The sequence below is a fragment of the Cyprinus carpio genome, chromosome A20 (genome assembly GCF_018340385.1).
Source record: "Cyprinus carpio isolate SPL01 chromosome A20, ASM1834038v1, whole genome shotgun sequence".
Taxonomy (NCBI): domain Eukaryota; kingdom Metazoa; phylum Chordata; class Actinopteri; order Cypriniformes; family Cyprinidae; genus Cyprinus; species Cyprinus carpio.
In genome coordinates this window covers 14,069,261-14,086,828 of record NC_056591.1, presented here as the reverse complement: position 1 = coordinate 14,086,828, position 17,568 = coordinate 14,069,261, and the positions used below count along the sequence as shown (strand labels likewise).

Sequence of the window (17,568 nt, the reverse complement as noted above, 5' to 3'; positions counted from 1 at the left end):
CTTTAAATTATGGTTAAAGGTAATAATCATTAGTACTAAATGAAGCATAAAAAGACACCTTGATTCTTCCACTGCTCCCACCTGCAAAAAATAACCAGTAATGTCATTAATTGGTTATGAATTTTCTTAAAATTCACACAGGTAGAAAATTTTTTTATAATCTGTTAGACTGTATGAAGAGGCCATTTTTCAATGGAGCCCCTTCTGAGAGACGAATCAAATGCTTACCACATCAGAGTTATCCACTAGCATGTCTCTTTGGTGTCACTGAGACTTCCATTGTTTGCTTCCTGGGAACTACACCCAACAGCTTACACATCAACGGATAGATGCTGACACTATCAAACGGCTCAGCCAAGAAATTGTCCCTAAAGTCTGGCCCAAAGGCTCGAAAGATCATTTTCATCCTTTCCTCATTACTGTATCCATGATCTCCTTTGTTGATATACAACAATGATCCTCTGCACAAATAGCAAACAAAAAGTTAGAGTAACGACACACTGTTTACATAAATTCACCCTGCCTCTAAACAACTTTCAAACATTTTACTTCAGCATTGATGATATAATAACAAATGTTTCTTGAGCACCAAATCATGCTGAAAATTCAACTTCTAAAAGATCATGTGACACTGAAGACTGCAGTAATGGCTGCTGAAAATTCAACTTTGCATCACATGAGCAGATAACATTTTAAAATATATTAAAATATAAAACAGTTATTTTAATTTAATAATTTTTTTTCACAATATTATTGTTTTTAAAATTCCACACACCTCAGACTTTTGAATGGTAGTGTATATTTACATATATTTGTATTCATTGATATTTTACTGATACAGACTGTAGATAAAAACTGGCTAAATGATGTGAAGCTAGTATGACATAATTAGCATGTTGGACTAATTGAGCTTTCAAACAGCTGGCTAAAACGAGTGCTATTTATTTCCAAAGACACTTACAGAGTTGATATTGAACCCCAGGTCCCAGCCAGAAGGACAATCGGTTTGAATTCTCTCATGTCTGCGAATGTGAAAGTGTTCTGGAATCTCTTCTTTCTTATAGACTGTCAGATTGGGATGTGCGTTCTTCAGGGCATCATAAACTTCCTGTTGTCTGCCCTCCCTAGGAGTGATCATCCCAAACCCACCGTAGTCGAGCAGGTCAAAGCGGGTTAGATTTAATAAACTCATGTAATTGCTAAGTTTTATCTCATTAACTTTTTTAACAGTGGTCATGCCATGGTCTGAGGTCAGGATGACGTTAAGATGATCAGTCAGACCACTTTTGTGAATTGCCTCCCTGAGGTAGCCAATAGTGCGGTCAATCTGTTCAATGATCTTTCTTTCTCTCTGGGGTTTCGGGGCCGAAAGCATGACCCACGTTGTCTGGTTCTCCATAGTAAAGTGTAACGAAGTCCAAGTCATCTTTGGTGAACCATCCCATCACAGTGTCGATGATGTTCTGCCGCCACTCTGTCTCATTGTCATCAGGATGCCCGTGATCTGCCACCAGGGAACGATCCACAGCTTGGCCACCGTAATTTACTCCTCCACCAGGATAGAAAAAAAAGACCCTGTTTTCAGGCCCTTTGAAAGATATAGGAGACATTATTGCATTATTTGATAATAAATTTACAATGAGGGATGACTTTACAGGACATATTTACATACACTGTAAATAAAATATGTAAAATTTATGGTAAAAACTGACAGCTGTGGTTGCCAGAACATTTACAGTGGAAAAAAATGGTTTTATGGGTTTAACTTAAAATCTGTATACCTTCGTAATACACTGAAAACCAGCAAAACACACAAGTGGCTACACATCACGTCACTTCACTTTAATCACAAGCAGCTTTTCCACAAGCTGAGCTAAATACTATATAATGTACATAAGGTGCACACACATACAAAACACCATCATGGTAACAAACATAACAGTAAAATAATGCAAGAAATATTAATTTAACAACATAAGATATAACATAAAACCCTCATATGCATAAATGATAAGAAAGAAAGAGAATAAACAAATCATTTCAATGAAAAAAAAAAAACAAAAAAATATTCTAATAACAACAAAATAAAAAAACCATACTGTAAATTATAAGATAATTTATTTTAATCTTAATTTCAAAGTCATTTCCTGTTAAAATCTGCTCACAATAAGCTTGTCAGAGGAGTAAGTTCACCTGATTCTGGGCTGTTATCCACAGGGGCAAAGCACCATTATCCCACCATTCTGATCTTTTCAGTGTTGCCTTGTGGGGGACTCTCAAGCCAGTTGTGTCATTAAACATCAGGTTATGGACAACACCATGATCCTCTATCCATCTCCCTGAAGAAACGTTTAAGATAGAATCACATCGACATATAATAAGAATATATTTAACTGTTGAAAATTATATTCAGTTAGATTAACCAATAGTTGTTGTTTTTTTTGTGGCTAAATAGCGCATTCAAAAGATTACTTGTGATTGCAGTGTGCATGTAGACTCACATTTCTAAATACTCTTAAGCATGACACATAATGTCAAGAACTGTAAAATGGCCATTGAGCAAGGTTTAATGAACATGGAACACTGATTATGTAAGTAACCTTGAAGTTGGAGCTCGTGCTAAGTTTGTACATTGTCATTTAATGATGCTGGGGTAATTGGCCCAGTAAGTGTGTGCTCAGCAGCTCTCAGAAGACAGCTTAAGACTTTGAACATCATGATAATGCAGACTGGACAAGAATATGTACATTAACACAGAGTAAACTATGGTGAAGCAATTTATGCACTTATTTCTGCAAAATTATATTTAATAATATATTTTTTTTAATTATATATATATATATATATATATATATATATATAATATATATATATCTATATAATAAAATAACACACACACACAACACACAATATGTAATAGAATATATATATATATATATATATATATATATATATATATATATATATATATATATATATATATATATATGAAATGTATTAAATATTTATGTGTTCAATGCATATTTTTAATATATTTGTTATTCATTAAATTATTAATATTATTTGAATTCATAACAATATTGCTATTTGCAATGATACCCAATTCACTGACCGACCAAATCATATGTGAGGTTTAAATCAACCACTAATTTAAATCTCATATTATTAAAGTCAAGTCAAGTCTGCTTTATTGTCAATTCTTCCACATGTACAATACATACATACAGAGAATCGAAGTTGCGTTACTCTCAGACCCCCGGTGCATACAGATAACACTAACAGTAGAGCCTAAAAATCTAGATCAAATATAAAATATAAGATACAATAAACAACAATACAATAAGGGAATGTAAAAAAGACATATAATAAAATAAAAATAAAGTTAAATAAAGCAGCGCAAGGCACATGGCAGATAGAGTGCAAACCAGTGAACAAACAGTGCAGATAAAAAGATTTTTAGTGCAAAAAATAAATAAATAAAAGCATTACAAAATGTGTATGCATTACAAAATTATAGCTACTACTTTAAAGTTTGGATGAATGAGGCTTCTGTTCTGTTCTGTTCTGTTCTGTTCTTTTTGTACTCTCCCTTCTGTAAGTGTGTATTTTACATTTAAGTCAATAAGATATAAAATGGCAGAAAGTTAGCCTTACCTGTGATAGTTGTAAAGTGTGATGGAGATGTCATGGTGATCGCTGGGGGATTGATATATTTTGCCTTCACTCCTTCTTTAACTAGTTTGTCTAGATTTGGTGTGTTCACATCTTGGTCATAATCCCACCTGAAACCATCAAAGGAGATCAGCAGCAACTTATTATTCATCTTCCTTTTGAACATGGGTTTACTGCTCACACAGAGGAACAAGGCCAACACCAGCAGAAGTTCTGACTTCATCTTGAGAGGCTGTTTAGCAGAGTGAAAATCAGCAAAAGGTGATCTTGTTTTTATAAGTATTATCAGGGGACTGATAAGACAATCTATATATTTCCTGTAGTTGTCAGTCAGTAATTATCAAAGCCAATTATACTTTCACTTAGTGAACAAATGATCATAAAACAAATTTTAAATGTACTGTACTGAAAAGTAGATTTTTTTTTATTCTTTGATTTCCTTTTACTATTAACATCCAAAGAAAAATCATATCCCTTTTCACAGTTTGCATTTTTTACCCACATGGGCCATGAGAGGGTTAATCTTCAGAGATAAGGATAGAGCTGTTAATCTGTATGGATGATATAAACTCTGATATATTATTAATCATCATTTCACATCATCGTTACATGCACACAAGATCTATTGAATTAAAATCAATGTCATATAAATCATAGCTTGCGTTTGTTCTACAATGATAATGCACAACGTAGAATGAAGGGACTTTTACTGTAGAAAACACTAACCGGAAGCAGGAAGTTTCTGTTTACTTCTCTCATTACAGTTTTCGTCTTCACACTGCTATCAGGGCTGGGTCCCTGACAGCTGATGTGATATTCAGAAAAAAAGCTTTTATTATATATATTTTTTAACAAAAACAAGTTAAAGCGTTAAAGAAGGCATTTTCGTTGATAAATTGGATAAACGTAAGGTAAGATTCGACAAGTGGTCGCAGTTTATTAGCTTCTCGAAAAGGCCACTGCGCTGTTACCGTGTCAGCTGACCGTTTCATAAAACATTTGTTACTATAACAATAAAAGCATCTTCATCTATATACAAAACATAGTTATATAATCTGATGTTTAAAGTATCGTCACGAAAATCACAACTCTCCATTTAAGAAAATAATTTTGCCTGTAAGTTACTGTGCAGCTGACGGCATTCACGTAATATTCTGATATCATCATCTTAATTAATAATAATCATATTCATATACTGTGGTATTTACATGGAATCACCATGGTAGTTTCTAATACACTTTTATGAATGAAGGACAAATGTTCCTTTAGGTTGACAATAAAACTGAATGAATTTGATCTTCTTATTTTAGTAAACACCTTTGTTAGCCTGCATGTAATGCTTTAGCCAGGTTTGTAAGGTCTTATTGTATACACTTGATTATTGTTGTACACTGACAGATGACAGATGAAGTATCTTCTGAAATAAATAGACATTTTATGTTGCATACAAAAGAATACGCTTCTGATTTTTGAATGACTAGCACAGCATCAACCAGCAGAAGGCCTTTCAGCTTACTTTTGTTTGATGAATATATTGTGAGCCTTGAGCCTGTTGTGCTTTTAATTTCAGAAACAAACATGACTGCCATCAAGCACGCCCTTCAGAGGGATATTTTCACTCCCAACGATGAGCGCCTGCTGAGCATCGTCAATGTCTGCAAAGCAGGGAAAAAGAAGAAGAACTGTTTCTTGTGTGCCACAGGTGGAGCACAGACACCATGCCAGAGAATGACTGCAAACGTTCTTTCATTGTTTTTATTGTTTATTTTCTCTGTCACTTCTGTTTGTCATCTTTAGTGACTACAGAGCGCCCAGTGCAGGTGAAGGTGGTGAAAGTGAAAAAAACAGATAAAGGAGATTTCTATAAGAGACAGATGGCATGGGAACTACAGGACCTGACCGAGGTTGATGCCAAAGATGCCAATAAGGTCAGAGGTCATATGTGAAACGTTATATCAATTCAGACAGGAAATAAATAAAATATCTATTACTAAATATTATGGATACATAATATACCTGTACCAGATTGCTTATTGGATGATATTGTATACAGTGTTATTTTATAGTTATTTATATACTATGAAAGTATATAATAATTAATATTCGTTAATATGTTCTTTTGTCCTATATTTTGAATTAACTTTCAGTTTTTATTTTACATTTTTTTTTATTTGAATTTTAGTTCAGTTTTTGCAAGTTTATGTACTTTTGTCATTTTTATTTTATTATATTTCTATTTAACTTTACTTTATCAACTTAATTATTAATCTTAAAAATTAACTTATTTTATTTCAGTTAGTTGCCAAGGCAACATTTCTAATTTTCATTTTTTTTTTTTTTTTTTTCTAGAAAACCTTTCACTTTTTTTAAGTTTAACTTTTTCATCTAAAATGTATACTTTATTTTAATTAACAAAGACATTTTTATTTTAGTTTAGTTTACAATAACAACACCAGTTGGATATTTATTTTAAAAATAATTAAAATTAAATTTTTGCAATTACCTTTGCTGAACACTCACTTAAAATTAATCTTTAACAACGCTAATTTAATAACAGTTAAATGTAATCTTTAGCAAATATATATATATATATATATATATATATATATATATATATAGATATATATATATATATATAATATACCTAAATACCTAAATTCACATATAGCACTTAAAGTGATTGAATTAACTTTTTATTGTTTTGTATTTAAATTATTCACAGATATTTTGGGGGAAACATGATAATTATTGACTTGGTATTGCCCTGAATTTACTGAGCAAATCCTGTACTTCTCCATCCTTCAGGAGAACCCAGAGTTTGACCTCCATTTTGAGAAGGTTTATCGATGGGTGGCGAGCAGCACTGCAGAGAAGAATTCCTTCATCTCTTGTATCTGGAAGCTGAACCAGCGCTACCTTCGGAAGAAAGTGGAGTTTGTAAACGTCAGTCCACAGCTGCTGGAAGGTGAGGCTCACGGAGAGATGTTGTTAAAAACTACCAGTGTGTTTCTAATATGTAATTACCTCACAGCCCTGTGATAGAACTATGCAGAACTTTTACATTTGCAGTGGTAGGAACTGCTCTCTCTCTCTCTGTCTTTTTCTGAGCTATTTGGGATTCTGCAATGTGTCTTTTTGAGTGTCCCTTAATGCTTTAACCTGATCTGTGCTGTTCTCTCTAAATCTCTCACTGGCCAGAGCTTCCTAAAGCGGAAGGTTTGTACGCTGTTTTTCTTCCATCTTTCATCCTTCTCCATTTCTCTATTCCAGTTTCCAGTTCTCCTGCTATTGTTTTCCCTTCATTAACTGTCTTTCTTTCTTCCCATTAATTCATTTTAATCACATGTACAGTTACCCACTGCTCACTCTGTAGATTGTGTTTGTGTACATGTGTTACTTACATTGCGTTCATGGAGTAGTTTTAGTTCAATATGCACACATACACGACCATTCAAAAGTTTGGGTATGTTTTTTTTTGAAAGAAGTCTCTTGGGGGGGGAAGAATCTTACACTCACCAAGGCTGCATTTATTTAATTAAAAGTACAGTAAAAAAAGTAAAATAGTGAAAAATTGTTACCATCTTTGTATTATAATGTAATATCATTCTATTATAATCTTACAAGTTTTCTATTATAATATTTTTAAACATGTAATTTATTCATAGCAAAGTTACAATTTAAAATCTCAAAAGAACAGCATTTATTGGAATTATGAAAGTCCTTACTGTCATATAACATGTAGTGTCTTTCAAAAAACATCTAGCTGACAACAGACTTTTGGATGGTAGAATATAAAGTACTGTACGTTTCAGGTTAATAGGAGCAGTATTTTCATGTATCGTTCCTTCTTCTCAGAGTCAGTCCCGAGCGGAGAGAGTCAGAGTGTCGCAGGGGGAGATGAGGATGCTCTGGACGATTACCAGGAGCTGAACAGCCATGATGAGCAGGACATTGAGAGCATGATGGAGGTCTGCGAGTACGCCATTTCCAATGCAGAGGCCTTTGCTGAGAAACTGTCCCGTGAGCTACAGGTCCTAGATGGGGTGAGTATGTTTAATTGTTTCGGTGTTTTAGGGTTAGAAGTAGTGGAAAGTAGGGCTGCACGATTATGACAAAAATCATAATTGTTGATTATTCCCTTGAAATTGTAATTGCGATTATTAATTACGGTTATCACAATTTACATTGAATGATGTTTATACCATTGTTTGATGCAACTGCATGCCGTATTTTTATATGAAAATCTTTTAGTGCTTTTCTAAAGTATTAAGCCTCAAACGTCAAATATACTTTGGTTTCTTGATTGGTTTCTTCTTTAAATTATAAAAAAAGTAAAAATATGAATGGTATTATAATGTTATACTAAAACTAAAACAATGGAAAACCGCTTAAGATAACATGTAGAAAGAAAAAAATACCTTAAGCGTGCAGAATAACAAAAGTGGACTTTGAACGATTACGTATTTGTGGCATCCATAATTGTAATCGCGATTAGAAATTAGATTAATTGTGCAGCCCTAGAGGAAAGTATTGATTGCACCTGTCATCAGGAGTTTATAATGAACTTTATCTATATTGAACGTAGTGCAATAATTACAGTCAAGGTAAATGTGAATTGATTAGAGAATAGTGGATAATATCAAGTAGTCTGATTATAATTTGACAGTCATATCAGAGATAAAACAAGGTTTATTTTTGTTATCATGAATCGTAATCTCTTTTCTTCTCTGCTCAGGCTAACATCCAGTCCATCATGGCCTCAGAGAAGCAGGTGAACATCCTGATGCAGCTGCTGGATCAGGCTCTGGCAGAGGTAGACAACATCGAGGGGAAGTTGCTGAGTTATGAGGAGATGCTACAGAGTGTGAAGGAGCAGATGGACCAGATTTCCCAGAGCAACCGTCTCATCCAGATCAGCAACACCAACAATGGCAAACTACTGGATGAGATCCAGTTCCTCGTGGTATGTTGGGCAGTTCAATCACTAAAGTCTAGACTATTTAATCATGTGATAAGCAGACACACATATTCCTTATAACACTTACACTCTTTTAATGAAAACTGTCTGAAATAAGAGATTCCCAAACTTTTTTGTGTCAGAAAAAAAACTTTGACCTCAAATGTTTACTGGAAATGTCACTGAGATTTTAAGTTACACAACACAGTCGCATGTTCAAAGTTCCCTGATAATGATTAATATTTAATCTTTTATAGTATGTGTTTTATTTGGATTTGTTTTTATTCTAAAATTATTTATTATAACTTTACATTTTTATTGAATTATTTATTAGCTTTTCATCAAGACATGCAGTTCCTTCACAGACCCCAGTTTAGGAAACCCTGCATTAAACTCTAAATATAAATGGTGGCATATTTTATATATATATATATTTTTTTTATTTTTTTTATTTTTTTTTAAATCAAAACTTCTTATTTTTGTTGAATAACTTTTCAGGCCAGGGTGAGCAAAGTTCTAGATGTTTCAATTTTGCTTCTCTTTTGTTTGATACTAAAACAAAACACAAATAAAAGATTACTGGCATGATTAGAATTTTGATATGTCCATAATTCTCTCTTGGTTAATATTTGTGTGTTTTTTTTCTCCATAAAAAACTACATGGATCTATCAAAAGGGCACATCAAAGCTTTGCAGGAAGGAGATTTATCTTCTCCTAAGGGCATCGAGGCCTGCATCAATGCGTCTGAGGCTCTGTCACAGTGCATGAACGTGGCACTCAAACCAGGTAGTGCTCTCAAAATTCACCCACTGAGTGAAAGCAGCACTTACAGGTGTGCATGAGCAGCATTAATCATGTTTGTGTGGTGTTCTGTAACAGGCCATGATAAGCTGATGGCAGTCAAGCAGCAGCAGCATATGTTTTCTGAGCTCAGAGACACTTTTGCCCGACGTCTCACCAACCACCTCAACAACGTGTTTGTTCACCAGGTAACATTATTACACACATTACAGGTAAAGAACACGTACAGCATAAATATATGGGGATTATTAGGCCTTCTTTCCTTTTCCTATGAGTCTTTATCTTCTTCTCTCTGATTGATTCTTTCTCCTGTGTTCCTGCTTGTCCACTAGTGGTGTCTCTCTTTATCACTTTACTTCACCACTGTGCTCTCTGTTCCTGTCAGTTCAACCACTTCAGTCACTTCAAAATGACCATCCCTCAGTTCTATAGGTCGTCCTGTCTGTCACTCCCTGTGAGTACGCCCAGTCCAGCACCCTGTTTGACCCGCCCACTCTAACAGTCACGCAACACCACTTCCTTAGTCCTAACTGTCTCATCAATGCTTCTCTCTCTTCATTTAAGCATGTTCATGTTGATGTAAACCAGACGTTCTCATCTTAGGGTTTCTAAGATGATCGCCCCATAAACCTCCCAGCCAACATCATTCTCGTGTTAGTAGCTGTTGATTTTGTCCCCTGAAGATTTAAAGGGGTCTTCATTGCCTTGTTTTGCTCACTCTCCAGTGGAATTGTGAGGTGCTCGTGAGAAGACATGGCCTGATCAGCATGCAGTTCCTGCAGTGTTTGCTCTTATGATGTGGATGTTTCATAGATGCATTAAGAAGGACTTTGACTGTGAGAATAGCACTACTGTTGGTTTGGTGGCAGTGTTCATAGATTCATGAGGCTTGGTGATTTTTGCTTTACTAATTACTGTTTGAGCTTGGTGTCACTGTAATATAACGGCACCTTTTGTGTGGGAGAAGGGCTGGGTGTTTATGCAGATTTCCAAATTCTTGATATGCCTCCGTACTGAGAATCAGGCTACACTGGTTGTACTGTATGTTTTAAGTTAACTGAAAAGAACCAGTTCATAGTCATTTGTTTGTAAATCAGACCTCACCGGTCATGCTGTAAACTGTTGATTTACTAAAGAACTGGTTCATAAGAGTCATTTCTTCATGAATCAGACTATACAGGTCACGCTGTATGACAATCGACAAACTAAAAAATTTTTTTTTTTTTGATTTCAAACAATGCTGCGCTTTATTCATTTGCCCACTATCAAATTCATGTCATTTTCACTGTGTGCCGTATTGAGTGTTACCTTGGCTTTATTAGAAAAATATGATTCTCAATGCACATAAGCTTCCCAGATTACAGAGTGCTCTGTTGGTTACAGTGTTTACTTTACTTTAATATTTACTTTATTTGTGAAAAATACCCTAATAGGATTACAGAATCAAGTTGTCATCTAAAGTATAAGTATGTTTATTTGACACATTATTTCAATTTTCTTAAATATTAATTAATATTATAATATATACAAAAATTGTATTAATATTTAAGAAATGTGAAATAATTTTAACTTAATGTATTATATATTAATTATATATATTGCATTTGATATATATATATATATATATATATATATATATATATATATATATATATATAATGTATTATATATATTGCATGTGTATGTATCTGTGTGTGTGTGTGTGTGTGTGTGTGTATATATATATATATATATATATATATACGTACATATACACACATAGATATTTGCATCAGCTGTCAAAAAAACAATGTCGGCCGACCACTTTTTTGGTTTACTAAAAATAACCAGTTCATAAGTGTCATTTGTTCATGAATCAGACTGCACTGTTCACTTTGTATGTTTTTGATATACTAAAAAAAAATGGTTTAAAAAAGTTTTTTCCATGAATGAGATGCATTTTGAGTTCAACCACAAAATATATTTTTTGCCATTATTTTGTGATACCAGTTGCGTCACATTCAATACAAATTGCGAAGAGATGTTTACAACACAAATGTAAAATATAATATGTAAAATGTTTTAACACAGTCACTAAAAAAATTTAAAAAAAAGTCATAAAGCAAACAAACACCAAATAAAGACCCAGATTATTTGGAAAATCTGTATTTTTACCCAGCCCTGTGTGGGAGGGAAAGTGTGTGTGTTCCTTAATATTAACGTGCTTGGACGGTGAACTGTTCTCATACTGAGTTTTCATTCACTGAGTGTGTCTGTGTGTTTGTGTTTGTAGGGACACGATCAGAGCTCCACACTGTCCCAGCACACAGCTGAGCTGACACTACCCAAACACAGCCCTCTGCACAGAGACCTGCTCAGATACGCCAAACTCATGGAGTGGCTGAAAAACACCCAGAGAGAGAAATATGATGGTCTTTCCAGGGTAAGTGTTTATGACTTCCATCACTGCACTGATTATCACAGTAAATGTTATCAGGACACATCTCAGATAACAAAAGCATTTTGAAAGCACTCAGTCACGTTTGTACAAATTATTCCATCTTGATAAAGTCATAAAAGTGAATGGAAACCCTAATCGATGAACTGTGTGACAAAAGTCAAGGACAAAAACAGGATGTTTAATTAGAAAAATAAAGGGTGGGACTTTATTTAATTTGCTCGGGAAAAACGTGGCTGTTACATACAATTCAGAAAACCAGCGTAAATGTGAATATAAACACTTATTATAGGCGTACAGTAATGATTCAGGATAAGACATGATGTTTTATATCATTATATCTTGTTTTTTTTAATTTTGAACAAAAAGTTACAGTGTACCTTTAATGGAACAGTCAGTCCCATTATTGCTGTATGTTTTAAAGCATTATATGTTTCACCAGTTTTAACAGTTACAATCACCAACAGTCAGTTACTGCAACCTTTAAAATGCCATCATAATAATGCTGCAATAAATGATCCTGATATCCTGAGAGCCAATGGTTTTCCTTTAGAAATGGCAATGTCTTAGCGAAGGAAAATAGCAGTTATATTTAATTTTAGCTTTGCTCAGACTTAATAGTACTGCTAATGTCACTCTACAAACATTAGACCCAATAAATTCAGGGGCAAGACCATATTTAAGGGTTTATTCGGAGCGATTAGTCCTTTTCTGATCGTCACTCAGAGCTAATGTGATTCCCAAATGTTCTAGATGCATTTATCTTTTCTCTCTATTATTAAACGGTCTTTAAAATCCAGATGTGATGGCAGACTTGGCCTGGATGTTGCTGTGTGTACTCTTTTGACAAATTGGATTTGTGTCCGGTTCCCATTAATGTTCCCTCTGTCTCATTTCCTGTGATCTTTCTACCTTCCTCTAAATGAGAAAATTGCTGACAAATAAAAAATCTAAATTTGATCAAATTCCTAGTCCTCCCTGATTTATTAATTTTTTTTACAGACCTATGTGGATTACATGACCCGACTGTATGAGCGGGAAATTAAGGACTTCTTTGAAGTGGCAAAGATCAAAATGGCAGGCACTAGTAAGGATGGGAAAGGAAAATTTGGTAAGACCTCAATTTTATTTGTATTTTTTTTTTGTTTGTTTATCAGGAAACCAACTCTTTGAAAGGGATTTTTGTCCATGCTGTTTCTTCAGTCACTGTATGTCTTGTGTATGCTATGTTGTGTGTTGTCTGTGTGTGTGTGCCGTTTGTAATATATGTGTGTTTTTTGCACTAATTTTACACTACATGACAAACCCATAGTTTCAACAGAGCTGAATTGAAAGTATGCAGCAGAATTCTTTAGTAAAATCATTGAGATCATTGATCAGTCATTGCTTGTTTATGATATGATGGTGTACAATGTCATGTTTTCATTGTAATGTCCTGACATGTGCTGCAAGGTCCACAGAGTGTGTAAAGTTAAAAAAACAACAAAAAAACAGTACTTTCACAAACATCTCTCACTCCATTGTGCCCCATTGAACTGTTTTTGTTTCTGATGACCGCAATGTCATATTAAATCAAATTAATATATTAGCTCATATTAATGACATGAGCCCCTATTTTTGCGTCTTTCATGATTGATGACTGCTGTCATTTTCTAAGTACTCCGTCACTTGTGCCCATCCCTATCGGAAACATTTATCCATGCTTATGCTGGTAAACTTCCAGGTGTTAGTAAGACGTTCCTCTTGTTTCAAAAGCTTCAAAGAGCCCGAAGCCTAAATTCAGCCACTGCAGTGCATGTCATATTTGAAAACTTTGACCTTTAACCCCTAACTCTGGCACCATGCTGCATGTTGTAAGCCTAACGTGTCTCTGTCTCTGATGCCTGCCTTTCTAACCTGCCTCCAGCCACGCTTCCGCGGAAAGAGAGTGCTCTCAAACAGGAGGTGGAGAGTAAGTATCAGCAACATGCCTCGCCTATCCCATAATGCCTTGCTTCCATTTAGGCATCTCTTCCTCACAAGCACAGTAATCCATTATCTTATCTTCAGTTTCAATGTTTCATGGGTATGCAAAACATGTGTTTTCAGTCTTGAGTTACATGCACTGTTTTATGGATTTCATCTTACCTTAATCACTTTTTCTCAATCAAAACTAACCTCAAACATGTCTACTGATTCATCAGATATTAAAATGTTTAATGTTAATGCATCAGTAGTTAAAGAGGTGGGGGGGGGGTGATTATTTAATCTTGTCGTAAAGGGTTGCATGTATGTTATGACCCCTTTCAGATCAACGTACTTTAAAAGGTAAGCTTAATAACCCATATAGAAAGGTGATTGTAATGTAAATGAAGTACATCTGACTTGTATGTTTTAAATCCAGTTCATGTTCTGATGGTTTCTCCTCTGATGGTCTCTCCAGGCCTGCATGGGAGCTCTGGGAAGCTTACAGGCTCCACGTCAAGTCTGAATAAACTCGCTGTGAGCAGCTCCAACAGTAGGCGCTCTCAGTCATCGTCTCTGCTTGATATGGGCAACATGTCTGCCTCTGACCTGGACGTAGCAGACAGGACCAGGTTTGATAAGGTGCGTCTCCGCTAAAACTTGGGGATTGTTTCGGCCCAATTTAAAGATGCTGATTGGTTCTAAATTGTCACTTGAAGTGTGACTAAATTCTGAAATTTGTTGTGCAAAGTATAATCATATACACTGATGTACGAAATTTAATACTTTTATTCATGCATTAATTTAATCAAAAGTAATAGTTAAGACTTATTATTAGAATGATTTCTGAAGGATCATATGACTGAAACTTCACCTTTGGCATCACAGAAGTAAATAACATTTTAAATATATTCAAATAGAAAATAGTCATTTTAAATTGTAATAATATTTCACAATATTACTGTTTTTACTATATTTTAAATGCAGCCTTGGTGAGCATTAAATCTTGCTGACCCTACACCTTTGAACGATAGTGTACACATATGAGGGTCCTTCTTTGTGTTGTTTTCTAGATTTTTGAGCAGGTTTTGAGTGAGCTAGAGCCACTGTGTCTGGCTGAACAGGACTTTATCAGCAAGTTCTTCAAACTGCAGCAAAATCCCACACTAGCTCAGGTGAGTATCAAGACTCAGATCTATGTGTGTATTGTATTTAGGTGTGATTTAATGATGTTATAAATCCCTAATTAGGTAGAGAATGTGGATGACAGCGATGGAACGGTTCCCTCCAGACCCCTCAGTGAACACAGACATTCAATATCTGAGTGAGTGACCGTTCTCTTAACCTCTTAGTTCATTCAAAACTGTTTTTATGCAGAATGTAAAAAATGATCATACATCCATTTCTCTTGCAGAAAGGACATGGTTCGGATGATGATGAATAAGATCTTTCAGAGCATTGAGACAGAGCTGAACAGTCTGATAGCTTTAGGTGATAAGATAGACAGCTTCAACTCTCTCTACATGCTGGTAAAGATGAGTCACCACGTCTGGACGGCCGAGAATGTTGATCCCGCATCCTATCTCAGCACAACGCTGGGCAATGTGCTAGTCACTGTCAAGAGAAACTTTGATAAGTGCATTGTAAGTGGAGCTCATGTCAAGCCTTGTTTGATGTATTGATGGCGAGACCAACAAACCAATCTTCTGATGTTTCCGTTGCTCTTTTAGTCTGGACAGATTCGTCAGATGGAGGAGGTGAAGATTTCTAAGAAGAGTAAAGTGGGCATCCTGCCGTTTGTCACTGGCTTTGAGGAGTTTGCTAAGCTAGCTGAAGCTATTTTCCGAAATGCAGAAAGACGGGGTGATCTGGATAAGGCCTATATTAAACTCATCAGAGCTGTCTTCAGTAACGGTGAGGATCATAACCAACGGGACATCTCATACTCATATAATTTTTTAGATTTTATTTCAGCTTTATTTCAATTGCTAAAAACCCATAACAACACTGTTGAGAACCATCCATTAATAGAGAATGTAACTCATCATTCCCATGTACATTTTCAGTGTTTGCGGTTCTGCTTTTTCTTTTGTTTTTAACCCTTTTGTTTATCTGATTGGTCTCTTTCTGTTTGCATATCTGTAGTGGAGAAAGTGGCCAATGAGAGCCAGAAGACTCCACGTGATGTGGTGATGATGGAGAACTTCCACCATATCTTCTCAACACTGTCCAGCCTCAAGATCTCCTGTCTGGAGGCAGAGAGAAAGGAGGCCAAGCAGAAATACACAGAACACCTGCAGTCCTACGTCATCAACTCACTGGGCCAACCGCTTGAGAAACTTAATGTAAGCCAAATCTTCATGGAGACCAGGTTTGAACAGTATTACAGTAGAACATCCATGTAAATGACAATTTTAGAAATTAACCTAAAATGTGCTTGGACTATAAATGTAATTGGATTCTTTAGCCTTTACGTTTATGGACCCTTCTGAATTTTCTTTCCAATTTGCAGCATTTCTTTGAGGGAGTGGAAGCGCGTGTAGCTCAGGGTGTCCGTGAAGAGGAAGTGAGTTACCAACTGGCTTTCAATAAACAGGAACTGCGTAAGGTTATTAAAGAATACCCTGGGAAGGAGGTGAAAAAGGGCCTGGACAACCTTTACAAGAAGGTGGATAAGCACCTGTGTGAAGAGGAGAATCTGTTACAGGTGAATTAAACTAGAGGAAAATAACACTAAATGGCTAAATTAAATGGCATCTATAATGTTTTTGAGATTCTTGAGTGTGAATGTGAATTTTGATTTGTCCACTAGGTCGTGTGGCACTCCATGCAAGACGAGTTCATTCGGCAATACAAGCACTTTGAGGGCTTGATAAACCGCTGCTACCCGGGGTCAGGAATCACCATGGAGTTTACCATTCAAGACATGTTGGAGTACTTCTCCAGTATCGCTCAGTCCCACTAAAACAGGAATTGTAACAGTTGTGAAAGTGAAGGAAAAGATAAGTGCTGTGTGTGAAAGGGAAAGAGAACGAGTGCTTACATTGTATATACAGTATATATTACAGTGCAGTTGTGTCATAACAAACACTGGAACCCTGTTTGTAACATGCAAATTGTGTTTCTGTTGTTACTCATTTCATTGTTTTTTTGTTTTCTGAAAACCAAAATTGCTTTATAACACATTAGTGTAGTGAATCGCAAATGACTGAACTTTCTCATTACTTGTACAAAACCTCAACACTAAGTATCTGTGTGGCTGATTTTTCATGCACATGAATGCTGATGAGTATCAACATGTTAAAAAAAAGGCCTGGAGTCATATGTAAGAAAATAAAGCATACTTTCATTTTTAGTTAATCTTCTCCTCTTGTATTTGATAGTGATTTTTGATTATAAAACAGATTATCATTGTGGTGTGGAATTCCCCAGCGACAGGCTACAGCTACCGACTGGATAACCAGTTAGAAAACAGTTATTTTAAATAGGAAATATATTTCACAATATTACTGATTTTGCTGTATTTTAGATCAAATAAATGCAGGCTTGGTGAGCAGAAGAAAATTCTTTAAAAACATTAAAAATCTTACTGTTCAAAAACTTTTGACTGGTATCTATCTATCTATCTATCTCGAAGTGGTGGGCAGCCTGGACCAAAAAAAATGCCACCTTAATTATATAATTTGTGTAATTTTAAAGCGACTTGACTAGTGTGCCGCGTCAATCACAGACAGCGAACCTATGACTTACAAGTGT

The 17,568-nt window shown here is 35.2% G+C and overlaps 1 protein-coding gene and 1 pseudogene across 7 annotated transcripts; one reads left to right on the top strand and one right to left on the bottom strand.

Moving 5' to 3' along the window:
• Positions 1-937: 937 nt before the first annotated feature.
• LOC122149050 lies at positions 938-3,932 on the bottom strand (annotated as a pseudogene).
• A 483-nt stretch (positions 3,933-4,415) lies between these two features.
• On the top strand, positions 4,416-17,167 carry LOC109051421 (exocyst complex component 1-like). 7 transcript variants are annotated; one of them, XM_042777695.1, is made up of 21 exons: positions 4,416-4,583; positions 5,243-5,374; positions 5,470-5,600; positions 6,478-6,637; positions 6,871-6,888; positions 7,528-7,715; positions 8,408-8,635; positions 9,284-9,416; positions 9,510-9,619; positions 9,817-9,885; positions 11,704-11,853; positions 12,871-12,979; positions 13,775-13,819; positions 14,291-14,454; positions 14,886-14,987; positions 15,063-15,136; positions 15,227-15,455; positions 15,543-15,726; positions 15,958-16,157; positions 16,325-16,519; positions 16,625-17,167. In XM_042777695.1, exons 2-21 carry the CDS (start codon positions 5,251-5,253, stop codon positions 16,775-16,777), a joined length of 2,766 nt encoding a protein of 921 aa, XP_042633629.1. In that variant the 5' UTR covers positions 4,416-4,583; positions 5,243-5,250; the 3' UTR covers positions 16,778-17,167. The 7 variants fall into 7 exon arrangements, with proteins under 7 accessions (XP_042633629.1, XP_042633630.1, XP_042633631.1 ...); XM_042777696.1 differs by lacking the exon at positions 6,871-6,888; XM_042777697.1 differs by lacking the exon at positions 13,775-13,819.
• Positions 17,168-17,568: the final 401 nt, after the last annotated feature.